Source organism: Cyprinus carpio, chromosome B16 (assembly GCF_018340385.1).
Source record: "Cyprinus carpio isolate SPL01 chromosome B16, ASM1834038v1, whole genome shotgun sequence".
Lineage (NCBI taxonomy): Eukaryota > Metazoa > Chordata > Actinopteri > Cypriniformes > Cyprinidae > Cyprinus > Cyprinus carpio.
Window position 1 is genome coordinate 3,857,706 of NC_056612.1, and position 14,616 is coordinate 3,872,321.

The 14,616-nt window shown below is 32.7% G+C and overlaps 1 protein-coding gene across 1 annotated transcript in view; it reads right to left on the minus strand.

Annotated features, from left to right (window-relative positions):
* Nucleotides 1–14,616, minus strand: part of LOC109080064 (glutamate receptor ionotropic, kainate 3-like) — a 135,036-nt gene that overhangs the window by 77,309 nt on the left and 43,111 nt on the right. The window contains exon 2 of the mRNA XM_042740360.1: nucleotides 391–564. Coding sequence (XP_042596294.1) covers nucleotides 391–564 — 174 coding nt within the window. The remainder of the gene's footprint in view (nucleotides 1–390; nucleotides 565–14,616) is intronic.

Consider the following 14,616-nt stretch of genomic DNA (forward strand, 5'->3'; position numbering starts at 1 on the left):
TGTCTATGCAGGGTCAATTTTAATTTTTGGGTGAACTATCCCTGGACTGGGGATCATGGGCTGGTATTTTGTCCAGAAGTGACTGTTTAAAGTTAAAAGGCCTAAATAACAGATTTGTTTGTTACAAACTTACAGCTTTGTACTTCACAAGGCGTTAACTGATGGACTGAAGTCATGGAGATATACTTGAGGATTATTGTGATTCTTTTCCATTAGAGAGCAAGTAATGGAATGCTGCATTTCTTCTAATCTGTTCCCTTGAACAAACTAACATATATCTTGGATGACCCGAGGGACAAAATTTTCAGCAAATTGAATTTTTGGGGTGAACTATTCCTGTTTTTGTAGTCTAAACACAGCCACAAACCTTTAAATTTTCACACAACTCACCTTTTCTGGAGGCCTCAAAGCTATCATAGATATTAATCCTCTGAATGTCGTACGTTAACGTTGTGTTGGGCAATAATGTCCTGTTTCTGTTGATATTATTAACAGCAAATTTAAAGGCCAGTTCCTCAGAGCTGACGAGCGCCACGGGTCCATCCATTTGTTCAAAAATTCCACCTAAAAAACAAGAGAAATCACTGTCAAATTAACCAAAGCTGAACCCGGAGATGAAGCCTGGCACCACATCCAAACCTCTGGAGGTGTTTTGCATTTAGAGCTGTCGGCTAGCTCGCTTGTGTACTTAAGCAACCCTTTTCGATCTGCTCAGCAGAAAGAAAGAGTGTCTGACAGTCACAGCACAGGCTTTTAAAGTTCAAGGCCATAATGGAGATGAGGAGAGTGAAAGAGAGAAAGAGAAAAGTAAATGGCTTCATCAAAGGTACCTTGCCTCCTTAAGGCCTGCAGGTCACCTTTCATTCTCTGATAAAAATAAATAAATAAAATAGATTCATACACAGGCCTGTAGCTTGTGGATAGAGTTTTTGCACAGAACTTTGAAAGTTTAAAGCCATTTGGGCAAATTCATTTCATAACAATCTGCTGAGATTTTCAGAAATGCATTTAACTGCCAAGATTCCACCAATGGAAGAACTGGAGAAGTAAACTCTGTGTTTATTGACTTTACTGTGCAATAGAACCCTATAAAAAACAATAAAATGATAACATCTGGAGCACGCTGAGCAATCTTCAGCCCTTGAGGATTAATGCTGTTAGACCTGCTTCACCTTTCCAGAGTATATCAGCGATATGACGGTCTCGAAGCCAAAGACATATGAGCAGAGAGAAATATTGGAGCAGCAAAGTTTGTTCGGTTGTACAAAATTCAATCTCATATATTATCAGTTTATGCTATTTGGGATTTAAAATATTATTAGCACTTTCCACAAGAAGAGTACAAAATAATGGCTGAAACTAAAGCGTGTTAAACTCGAAATAGAGTGATTTATTATTATTATTATTATTATTATTATTATTATTATTATTATTATTATTATTACTACTATCAAATTGTCAGTACTTTAAAAAATATGTCATAAAAAAATATTTTCTTTAAATAATGTTTGCATTTTTGTAACTGTGTGTAACTGACAAAACAGAAAAAAACAGAAAAAAAAGTGTGTATATAGACACAGTTTCGAGTTCTGTTACAAGTGTTGTATAAGTTGCCTAAATTAAGCTAGTTTGTGACCAAATCAGAGATGGGCACTCGAGTAAGTGACTCGGACTCAAGTCGCATTTTTATAGACTTCAGACTTGACTCAGACTCGAACTGAAATGACTTCAGACTTGACTGGACTTGAGGAAAAGGACTCGTGGATATTTTAAAAACAACTCGAGTCTAAATTCCTTATATAGATTTACTGATATTCAAAAAGCGGACTGCATTCCGCACCCTGACATCCATCCGGACCGCGAGACGTAACACAGCACCATTTTAAGTGAGTAGCGCGTCAGAACAGCGGAGCGGATCACATAACAAGCGCTCGTGGTCATTTATGGTAAATATCTTTCAGCGTTTTGTAGGCTACTCTAGTACTGTTTATCTAAAGTCAAATGCACTTTATTCAAGCCCTTTCCGCTCCGTGCACTTTCTCTCTCTCTGGACGCGCACCGGCGCGGATGATGCAGTTATTTTAACAGCACCAGAAACACGGAGAGCAGCAAAATTATAGATTACTTTCAATAAAACAGTAGAAAAAAAAAAAGCAATGCTGCAAATATAGTTATTTTTCTTACTGTCTATTTATCTATCTATAACCTGTTCAAACCAGATGTGGCAAGACGCTTCTGATCTACATTTAGCATTTTTAATCTGTAGGCTATGAACATTTTAAATGAAACTTGTAATTATAATTAGGTAAATGTTGTTAGATGGCTAGGATAGAACTTAAACTTTGAAACTGCTGGCTATCTTTTTTTCTGCTCAAGATGAGAACGTTTTGATTATTGTAGAAATTTTTAGTAGATAATGCTTTTAAGTAAAATATTAAAATAGAATAGATTTTACCCCTGATTTACATCAAATAGAAATAATTTATTAGTATAGTTTTGTAATATCGGTGTCCCATATTTTCTTTTGTGTCATGGTAAATAGGATTCTTATTATAGAATTTGAATACAGAAAAACTGTTTCGAACATGGTAATGGATTAAAACATATAACAGGAAACAATTTGTTTACATTTTTCTACTTGTCATGCATGTTAATGTATACAATCATTTATCTAACATGTTTAATACTTTTCACAACACATCTATGGGACTTGTTCTTGTAAAGCTTTACACCAGCAATGGGATGCCAGCCTTATTCGTGGAAAGTGCCTGCTGAATTTTATAGTGCATAAGCATAGCAGATAAATACTATGCCAAACACAGAAAAACCCTTGGGTTTTTTTTTTTTTTTTTTTTTAGCATTCCTTTTTAATATTTCCAATCCTACTTTTAGAGTCTGTAGCATGTAGATCCATGAATGCATGAATATTTAAGGGTTCTTGAGTCAGACCTCAGCACAGGTCAAGAACGACCTGAAGATCGCAGTTATTCTCCCAGAGGAGAAGAGCTCAAGTACGAGGCTGCAGGGGAGATCACAGTCCTACAATCCAGAGAACAACGCAGCATCCATTGAACCATGCACACTATTTATGACTCCAGCGCTGCTTGACTTCTGAAGGGACATGATGCATAAACTCCCTGGAAAGAGCCTTGGCACATTAAAATAAATGAATCCTGCCGTTTTGTGGGGAAATCTCATTAGAGTACATTAAGTAATTGCTGGAGTATATACTAATTTGACTATTAAGAGGATAAAATGTGCATTGCTCGGAAGCACTAAAATAGATTTAATAAAAACGGTAGATCAGCTGCTGCGAGGAGAAAAAAAAATGTCCCACGAATAGCTTTGCAATGAATGCGGCTGTTTCCAGATATACAAGCCATAAAACAAAACGCTTGTGACTCCTTCATCAAACGGCAGAGAAGAAGCTAGTTTCCGATCAGGAGAATCTCTATGAATAAACAGATACGACAAGTTAATGGCGCAGGATATTTACGCTGATGTACGGCTCTGTGCTAAACGGGGTCTTTAAAGGGCTAAATGTACTGTAAATTGAGCTGTAACTTTTGATCTCAGATTTCTTACACATCTTTCTCTAACATCAGTCAGTTTAAGCTGCGATTAAGTTGTTTCCTGTTTTGAAACAGCTTTACAAAGGCGGCCTAATTAATCTCTTGGGTTGTAGCCTGATAGAGAAAACATGTGCTCATTACAGCTGCTACCTTTACTAATATGGCTGCCAGAAGACCTCTTTACAATCCACTAGTTCATAAAGCACTGCAAAGTAAGACTGTACATAGCAACACAACTAAAGAAATTCTTAGTGCGTGATTTGCATCGGGGATAATGGTGAAATAGTGTTTCTGAATGAATCTCATACTGATATCTTCTCCCTTTTGAAGGAAGGTTTTTTTTTTTTTCTTCGTGACACTGGAAAAGTTTTCAGTTCCTGTGTGTAGGTGCAGATATATAAATATCTAAAATAAAATATAAGTTACTTAAATTAACTTTATGTTTTACAGAACTAAATGTTATTTCAGCATCAATCTCTACTTGCAAGATTTTGTGCGCAGGAGCGGGGCAAAATTCGAGTTAAAAAAGAAATCTAAATATTTTTAGTGGGAGCATGAAAGAACATGCATGTTTGGTCAACAGAACCTGAATTTGAGTCACTGAGAATGAATCAGCACCTTTAGCTTCAACACATCTTCCCATTCAAGCATGATGTGAAGTGATTTTATGAAGAATTTTTGACAGCAATAAAACAGTTTACCACTGCATAAACAGTGAGAATACTAAAAGTAAAACAAATTGGTAACAAGCTTAAAAAATGAAAAAAATAAAAATAAATAAATAAATAAGGGGGGAAAAATAAAACAGAAAAATAAAAGTTCTGTCATCATTTACTCACCCTTGTAATTCCAAACCTATATGACTTTTATTCATCTTCGAAACACATGAAGAGATTTTTATTGACACCTGAGAGATTTCTATCCACTGAAAGTCTAAAACTTTGATTCTTTAAAAAGATAATTATGAAATAAAATAATCTGAATTGAGCGGGTTAATCAGTTTAATCCATTTAATGGTAAAAGGAAGCTCAAATGTGCAAGCACGATATATCAGTAAAAAAAAAAAATTAGCTTCCAAAAAAAAGCCTATATTAAATTTGTTGATCATATAAAGCAATCATGTCTCTTCAGAAGACTTGGATTAAACCGTTCGGCTCACATGGATTACTGTTATGATGTCTTTATGAACATTTTGATGCATCAAAGGTTTGGTGGAATGGAGGGACATAAATCTGTCACGTTTCATTAAAAAATATCTTCATTTTGGCTTTAAAGATGAACAAAAGTTCAAATACTTTTCATCTTTGGGTGATAACCTATTTAGCATAGCAACAAGATTAACCTGTCTTGCAAATTTTATTTATTTATTTATTTACCTTTAATAAAATATCATGCAAACTTTTAAGGTTTAAAAGTTCAGCAATAAACAGAATCAAAGTTAACACTGTCTGAACTGTTATAGCCAGAGCCTAAATTGAACACAGTGTTAGTCACCAGTTGGTTATTTTTATTTATTTATTTAAATTCTAACAATGGCTGAGAATGTGATATGGTTTAGCCAATTACCAAATCGAATACAGTGCAATGAAATGATAAAAATCTGATGCACTGCATATTTAACTGTAATCTTTTCACATGAGCAGCTCATGTTAACAGAGTTTTAGTGTTTTGATTGACAGTAAATGCTGCTTCACACAAACTCCACCTCTGCAAGTGACACCGGACAAGTTTTCAGTTCCTGTTTTGATTGACAGTAAATGCTGCTTCACAATATATATATATATATATATATATATATATATATAGTATATATATATATATATATATATGTTGTATAAGTGTATATATATATATATATGTATGTATATATATATATGTGTATGTATATATATATATAATATATATATATATATATATATATATATATATATATATATATATATATATATATATATATATATATATATATATATATATATATATATATATATACTATATATATATATATATATATATAAGCATCTTCCCAATTTTGTATTAACAATGGTTTATAAACATATTGCCAACAAAAGAGAAGCATTTCATTTCCACCAAAATAAAAACTCTATAATTTAATATGTTAAAGCAAAATAAATAAATAAATAAATAAATAAATCATTGTTATATTATTATTATTATTATTATTAAAATATGATTTTAGTGGTTAGAGAGTTTGACTCCTAACCCTAAGGTTGTGGGTTCGAGTCTCGGGCCAGCAATACCACAACTGGGGTGCCCTAAATGGCTGCCCACTGCACTGGGTGTGTGTTCACGGTGTGTGTGTGTTCACTGCTGTGTGTGTGCACTTTCGATGGGTTAAATGCAGAGCCTGAATTCTGAGTATGGGTCACTGTACTTGGCTGTATGTCACTTCACTTCACAAATAAATAAAATAAATAAATAAATAAATACTACTACTACTACTAATATTAACCTACAACTAGAAACTCCATGGAGAAATTTGTTATGACATTTCTGTTAAATAATTATTATGACATTTATTTTACCTTGTTATCTTTCTAACAAATGAGCTGTTAAGCCGTATATCATTCAGTAAAGCTATTGTACTTAATCAAAGGTACGATAAAATGTTACTGAGAAACATTTAAAATAAATAAATAAATAAAAATCTAGAGAGACAGAACAGAAGAAAGAACAGAAAATGCAGTGTATTTTCCCCTGACATACTGTATGGTTTTTGTAATGTTACGACTCCAAAAAAATCCATTAATGCACAAGGCAAGTTCACAGCCATGGGTCAACTGACACTGACCCTGGGTTCTGGCGGCACTATCGGTGCCTTGTACCCAAATACACTGTACCAGTCTGAATGCTAACACACTCGCCACACACAGCCAAGCACGGCTCAGCCAAAAGCCAACAATGAGACAATATCATTATGTTTTGGATGAATGTCTGCATGCAGGCTGAGCTTTTCTAGAGGGAGCTCTTTTGTAGCACACCACTCCCCTGGTCGCTTTCCCAGCATGCCTGTGAATAGCTGCGCTGCTCCCTGGAAGCTGAAGGTACTCTGCCACACAATGGCAGAGGAGAAAGCAACAGACAATCGCCCACACTAAACAATTACGGCAAACAACCAGCATTGTGCACAACACTGACCAATTAAGGGACGCTGTATTGCCCTGTTATCCCCTTCCATCTGTCTATTCCCCATGGAAAACAAGAGGAGAACTCGGCGTCTGTCTCGAATGAACGAATGCAGAAGTCAGACATATTACACTGGCAGAAACAGACATCATCTATTCCTTAAACTCAATCTGCCATGATTGATAACGCATAATGACTTTCAGATTATACGACAAATTGACTAATGCATTTCTGGCTTTATTTACTTGCAAACACAATAAAAAAGCTCTGAAAGAACAGAAGGAGAGGAGGATTGTTTATTAGCTTTGTTAGACAGACTCATACTTCTGTTTCTCATTTTATCAATGTCTTTTCTCTTCTGGACTATGGCTGGTATATTATATAGAGAGTTTTATTCTCTGTCATTTGGAAACTAACTACATTCCTTTGCCCATTACCCATTGACCTTTGTTGTATTATACCTTCTTTAAAAAATAATGTTGGCTTTGCTTTTTTTCTGTTTGTTTACACATTTTCCGTTCTTATCATTTTATACCTTAATTATTGCCATTTAAAATGTTTATTACCATTAACATTAGTATATTTAAAATGAAACATTTGTTATGAACCCCTTATTTATGAGTTTCTCACTGGATTAATCAATGACTTTTGTATGACCCCCCCCCCTCCTTTTTTTGTTACTCCATATATATTTTAAGAAAATAATAAATAAATACAAATGAAATGGCATGACTGAAATTATGGTGCTCTAGATGCTCTAGATGAGTGGAAAAGTCAGTATATTACTAAACATTTTTTAAGACCCCAACCATGTGAACAACAGTGTATATGGTGTGTATTTATTATTATTATTATTTATTTATTTTGCATTTTTGTTTAGTTTATTTTATATATGATAAATAAATCAAAATAAGTATTATTATTGCACAATATTAAGATTAAAATTGCCCCCTTTATTTCCTCAGCATTTCAAAGCTTTACTGAAAAACCTCCATTCGTCCAAAACGTCCATCCCCACTAACAGTGCGATAGCAGTTATCTGAAGAGCGTTTCATGGGGTTTTTACAGAGCATTTCAAATTACCATATAAATGACAGCCACCAATCAAGCACAAGTTTAAGTCTGCAGTGATAAAGAAGGATAAATTAAGATCCGTCCTCATCAAAGCCCCCAACCTCTCATTTATTCAGTATGATTAGCAATATTCATATACGTTCCAATGTTGCGATATCTTCTCTGTCAAATAACTGTCAGGTAACAACACATTTGTAAAATCTAATTTTATGCTCATTTTATGCTCAAGTGACTCGTTTTCTCGCTTCTGCAATCTATCACAGCGTTCCTCCCTCTCACACTCCCTCTCGCACACGGCTTTTGTGTTTCTTTCCAGCCCTCCGTGGCTCGCTTGCTTTCCATATCTCTTGCATTGCAGGGATTTTTTTTATTTTTTATTTTATTTATTTATTTATTTATTTATTTTTTATACAGGGTGACAAACACACGGACATAAACAATTATACAAAGGGGACAAATATATCATACATACCATATATGTTGTATAACATACCATATTTTTAATAGCTGTCTGCTAAATTTGTGAACATAAACCATAAAACCACAAAGGTGCACATTAAGATAAGTGACAACAGTGTGTCCACATTATTTTGATGATTATAACTGAAAAGTTTGTATTTCAGGTTCGCTCAAGTTATAATATTTATACTGTATCACTGAAAGTAATTTTAACAATTATCAGTGTTTGCTTGACACATGATATATGGATTTAAATAGATCAAATATAAGCAAGATGAGATACAGCACCTTCGTTAGATTTTATTGAAATGTCATATGTGCTGTTCGAAATTTTGGGTTAAGTAAGGTTTGTTTGTTTGTCTGCTAGTTTTTAAGAAATTTATATTTTATTCTGTGAGGATGCAGTAAATGAATCAAAAGTGACAGTAAAGACATTTGCTGCAAATAATTTCTATTTCAAATAAATGTTAATAAATGTTTTATTAACAAATATATATACATGTGCCTATACAGATGTCAACTTTCAGAATTCAAAATATAGTAAGCTATAATATTGCAAATGCAGGTACACCTCTGATATTATACTGCTACACCACAGCCCTTCCATATCAGCAGAGTAACACTATTGTTGAATGCAGGTGGTTCACTCTGGGTGCCAGACGCCCTGGTCACATTGTGCCAGGTAACCTCTGCCAAACTCTGCAGAACAATGAAGGGCGCAGGCCAAAAAAATAATGGACCCAAAACATACACACACACACACACACACAAAAAGAACCCAGAGCAGAATCTGGGCCATGGCATCCATATGCATCAAGAGAGAAAGAGAAAGTAGTGCCCAGCAGGCGAAAAGCCAGACTTGTTCATTAGCAGATGCTTTAAGTACATCACCGGGTTTCTGAGCTCAACACTCACATCACGTAACCGTGACTACATTTTCTATGATAAATTCACATTATGCAACTGATGTTGATTGATCAGTTCAATGTTCCAGCCATGTTAAAATGTAAAATACACAGTGCTAGATAGATATTGGACCAATTGTTGTCTGTCACTGATTCCAAATTCCAAATGAAAAAAAAAACAAAAAAATATATGAAAAAAAAAACAAAAAAACAATTGTGATTAGTAACTTATCCTGTATATTATACATGTTAGGATATATATATATATATATATATATATATATATATTATATATATATATATATTATATATATATACATATACATATATTATACATATATATATACATATACATATATATATACATATATATATAATATATATATATATATATATATATATATATATATATATATATATATATATATATATATATATATATATTATATACACATACTATGGCAAGCCGTTCAGGAAATAATTATATTTATAATATGAAGTCTGAATATGTATGGAATGAAAGTCTGAATATATATATAGAATGAAAGTCTGAATATATATAGAATGAAAGTCTGAATATATATAGAATAAAAGTCAGAATATATAAAACGAAAGTCTGAATATATATAGAATGAAAGTCTGAATATATATAGAATGAAAGTCCGAATATATAAAACGAAAGTCTGAATATATATAGAATGAAAGTCTGAATATATATAGAATGAAAGTCTGAATATATATAGAATAAGAATATATAAAACGAAAGTCTGAATATATGTAGAATGAAAGTCTGAATATATAAAACGAAAGTCCGAATATATATAGAATGAAAGTCTGAATATATAGAATGAAAGTCTGAATATATAAAACGAAAGTCTGAATATATATAGAATGAAAGTCTGAATATATATAGAATGAAAGTCTGAATATATAAAACGCAAAAAGTCTGAATATATATAGAATGAAAGTCTGAATATATAGAATGAAAGTCTGAATATATATAGAATAAAAGTCCGAATATATAAAACGAAAGTCTGAATATATATAGAATGAAAGTCTGAATATATATAGAATGAAAGTTCGAATATATAAAACGAAAGCCTGAATATATATAGAATGAAAGTCTGAATATATATAGAATGAAAGTCTGAATTTATATAGAATGAAAGTCTGAATATATATAGAATAAAAGTGCGAATATATAAAACGAAAGTCTGAATATATAAAACGAAAGTCTGAATATATGGAATGAAAATCTGATGTTATCAGCGCCATCTTGTGTTATTCGTCTACTATTTTTTTTATTCACATTTTGAGCAATGAGCGAGTCCGCACGAAATTTAGTAGCAGCAATTTTAAGTAACGATCATCTAATTAACACCCTGGCGAATGCGTGTACGGGCCAAAATATTGGCAACCGTACACAACATCATTCTACTGATGAAGAAATGTATTCGTTATTTCATCGCGGAAGAGCGAATGCGGTGAACTTCACAGCCCAGGAAGTTCCTGCTTATCAAGCAAACATTACAGACTTTCATTTTATATATATTCAGATTTCATTCTATATATTCAGACTTCCATTCTATATATATTCACACTTTCATTCTATATATTCAGACTTTCATTCCATATGTATTCAGACCTTTCATTCCATATATATTCAGACTTTCATTCTATATATATTCAGACATTCATTTTATATATTAAGAATTTCATTCCATATATATTCAGACTTTCATTCTATATATATTCAGACTTTCATTCTATATATATTCAGACTTTCATTCTATATATATTCAGACTTTCGTTCTATATATATTCACACTTTCATTCTATATATTCAGATTTTCATTCTATATATATTCAGACTTTCGTTCTATATATATTCACACTTTCATTCTATATATATTCAGATTTTCATTCTATATATATTCAGACTTTCATTCTATATATATTCAGACTTTCATTCTATATATATTTAGACTTTCTTTCTATATATATTCACACTTTCATTACATATATTCAGATTTGCATTCTATATATATTCAGACTTTCGTTCTATATATATATTCACACTTTCATTCTATATATATTCAGATTTTCATTCTATATATATTAAGACTTTCATTCTATATATATTCAGACTTTCATTCTATATATTCAGACTTCATATTATAAATATAATTTTTTCCTGAACGGCTTGCCATAATACACATATATATATATATATATATACCTATATATATATATATATATATATATTATATATATATATATATATATATATATATATATATATATCCCATTCATTGATATTAAAAATATTAAGTGTGTTAAAAATTACAATTTGTCAAGGTCTCCCACTGCAGTTCATGAAGAAACTGCAGGGGGGTTAATGAAAAGCTAGTAATTAATTAAATAATAATAATAATAAAAATAATAATAATAAATATCAAATTAAAATAAATAGTTTTAAAATAACAACAGTCAAAATAAAACTAACTTACTAAAAAAAAGATGAAATATTTTATTTGTTTACTTTTGATAAACTAATTTTGATCTGTTTACTTGCATGTCATGTGAATGTTAATGTGTTACATAATTATTAACTTATTACCTTCAAATTTTCAAATAAATATATTGGGTGAAAGAGGTTTGACTGACAAAAACAGTTTAGGAATCCCTGAAATACATCATGTAAATTATAAACAAGATGAGTTTTTTGTTGTTGTTAATGTGTTTAAGAGAAAAGAGTTTTAAATATACAGAGATATATGTTTTTATATAACACTGTGTGTTATAATATTATGTTTTTATGTGTTTTTTGTGATGTTGATGTGTTGAGAAAACACTTCTTAAAACTGAAAAGATTTTATTTCTTTTTTTAAGTCGAGCAGTCAAATTCTACTTGTTTGTAAAGACCGCAGACAGACAGAACATAAGCAGAGCTATGAAAGAAACAAAGATTTCCCAGATTTATTGTACAGAACGGAGCTGGTCAATGGTCAATCAAGGTTTAATACCGTAGATGCAAGAAAGAAAAGGCCACAATCAAAATGTTACAGCATCTTTTGTTGGTTAAATTTGGATGAAAAACCTCCAAAAAGTCAACTGGAGATCTTGCAAGGACTGTAATGAAATTCAGGAGTTAGAGTTGTGTCTGGTGTGAGGAGCGACAGGGGACAGATAGGATATCACTGCCAACAATGAGGCAAAAATGGCATTGTTTTTTCCTGCACAAAATTAAATTACTGCAAGATAAATGAGTGTAAAATATGGAGAGACATAAATCACAAGTATGAAGTGAGAGGACACACTGTTCTGCGTCTCTGCTATCATTTTTCTAAAGACATTGCTCTGTCAAAAAATAATTTCTGTCATCATTTACTCATCATTCCAGATCTTTCTGGTGGAACGCAAAAGGAGATTTTTTGAAGAGTCCTCATGCTGTTCTTTTTCATATAATTATTGTACATAACATGCATATCTGTCAAGCTCCATATAGGAATAAAATACGATATAAAAGCAGCCGAATGAAACATGTAAACAGTTTATTGGAATCAAGAGCCCTGTGGTCAAAATTGTGAAATATAAACACACAATTGCAAAGATAAAGTTTATATCTTGCAATTCCAGGTTGTAGGAAGAAAAAAGTCAGAAAAGAAAAGAAAAAAACAGAATTGTGAGATATAAATTTAGAATTGTGAGAAAATATTCTGAAGGCCTGTTCACGATAACTATAAAGATAACGATAAACATATAGTTGTAAAAATCATTCTCAATATTAAAAGATAGCAGAATCCACACCACATCTACAATGATAAAGGCACAGAGAAACGATATTGTTGGAATCACTTTCAGAATTTTTACGATAAAAATATTGACAGCCAATAAGAATCCATCCTGCTGTCACGAGCACAAGAATTTTGAGAACATCCATTTCATAGAATTATTAAATATTTTGAGCTTTTTAAACATCAGACTTCAGCCACACCAAACTTAAGAATTGAGGACACAGGACAATATTATATATATATACACACTCACTGGCCACTTTATTAGTACCAGGTTGGACCCCCTTTAGCCTTCAGAACTGCCTTAATTCTTCATGGCACAGATTCAACAAGGTGATGGAAACATTCCTCAGAGATTTTGGTCCATTTTGACATGATAGCATCACGCAGTTGCTGCAGATTTGTCGGCTGCACATCCATGATGTGAATCTCCCGTTCCACCACATCCCAAAGCTGCTCTACTGTATTGAGATCTGGTGACTGTGGAGGCCATTTGAGTAAAGTGAACTCATTGTCATGTTCAAGAAACCAGTCTGAGATGATTTGAGCTTTGTGACATGGTGCATTATCATGCTGAAGTAGCTGTCATTAGATGGGTACACCGTAGTCATAAAGGGATGGACATGGTCAGCAACAATACTCAGGTAGGCTGTGGTGTTTAAACAATGCTCAATTGGTACTAAGGGGCCCAAAGTGTGTGAAGAAAATATCCCCCACACCATTACACCACCACCAGCAGCCTGAACCTTTGAGACATGGCAGGATGGATCCATGCTTTCATGTTCTTTACACCAAATTCTGACCCTACCATCTGAATCAGACCAGGCAATGTTTTTCCAGTCTTCTATTGTCCAATTTCAGTGAGCCTGTGCGAATTGTAGCCTCTGTTTCCTGTTCTTAGCTGACATGAGCGGCACCCGGTGTGGTCTTCTGCTGCTGTAGCCCATCTGCTTCAGGGTTTGACGTGTTGTGCATTCAGAGATGGTATTCTGCGTACATTGGTTGTAACGAGTGGTTATTTGAGTTACTGTTGCCTTTCTATCATCTCTAACCAGTCTGCCCATTCTCCTCTGACATCAACAAGACATTTTTGTCCACACAACTGCTGCTCACTGGATATTTTCTCTTTTTCGGACCATTCTGTGTAAACCCTAGAGATGGCTGTGCCTTAAAATCCCATTAAATCAGCATTTTTTTAAATACTCAGACCGTCTGGCTCCGACGACCATTTCACATTCAAAGTCACTTAAATCCCCTTTCTTCCCCATTCTGATGCTCGGTTTTAACTTCAGCAAGTCGTCTTCACCACATCTAGATGCCTAAATGCATTGAGTTGCTGCCACGTGATTGGCTGATTAGCAATTTGTGTCACCAAGCAATTGAATAGGTGTACCTAATAAAGTGGCCACGGAGTGTGTGTGTGTGTGTGTGTGTGTATATATATATATATATATATATTATATATATATATATATATATATATATATATATATATATATATATATATATATATATACATAGTGAGCAACTGATCACTATATAATTGTTCTGTATGGAAAAGAGCAGCATTATTAATCTTCCAAATTTCTCCTTTTGTATTCCATGGGGGGAAAAAAGGCTGAATAAATGATGATATAATTTTTTTGGTGAATTTAACTGCGA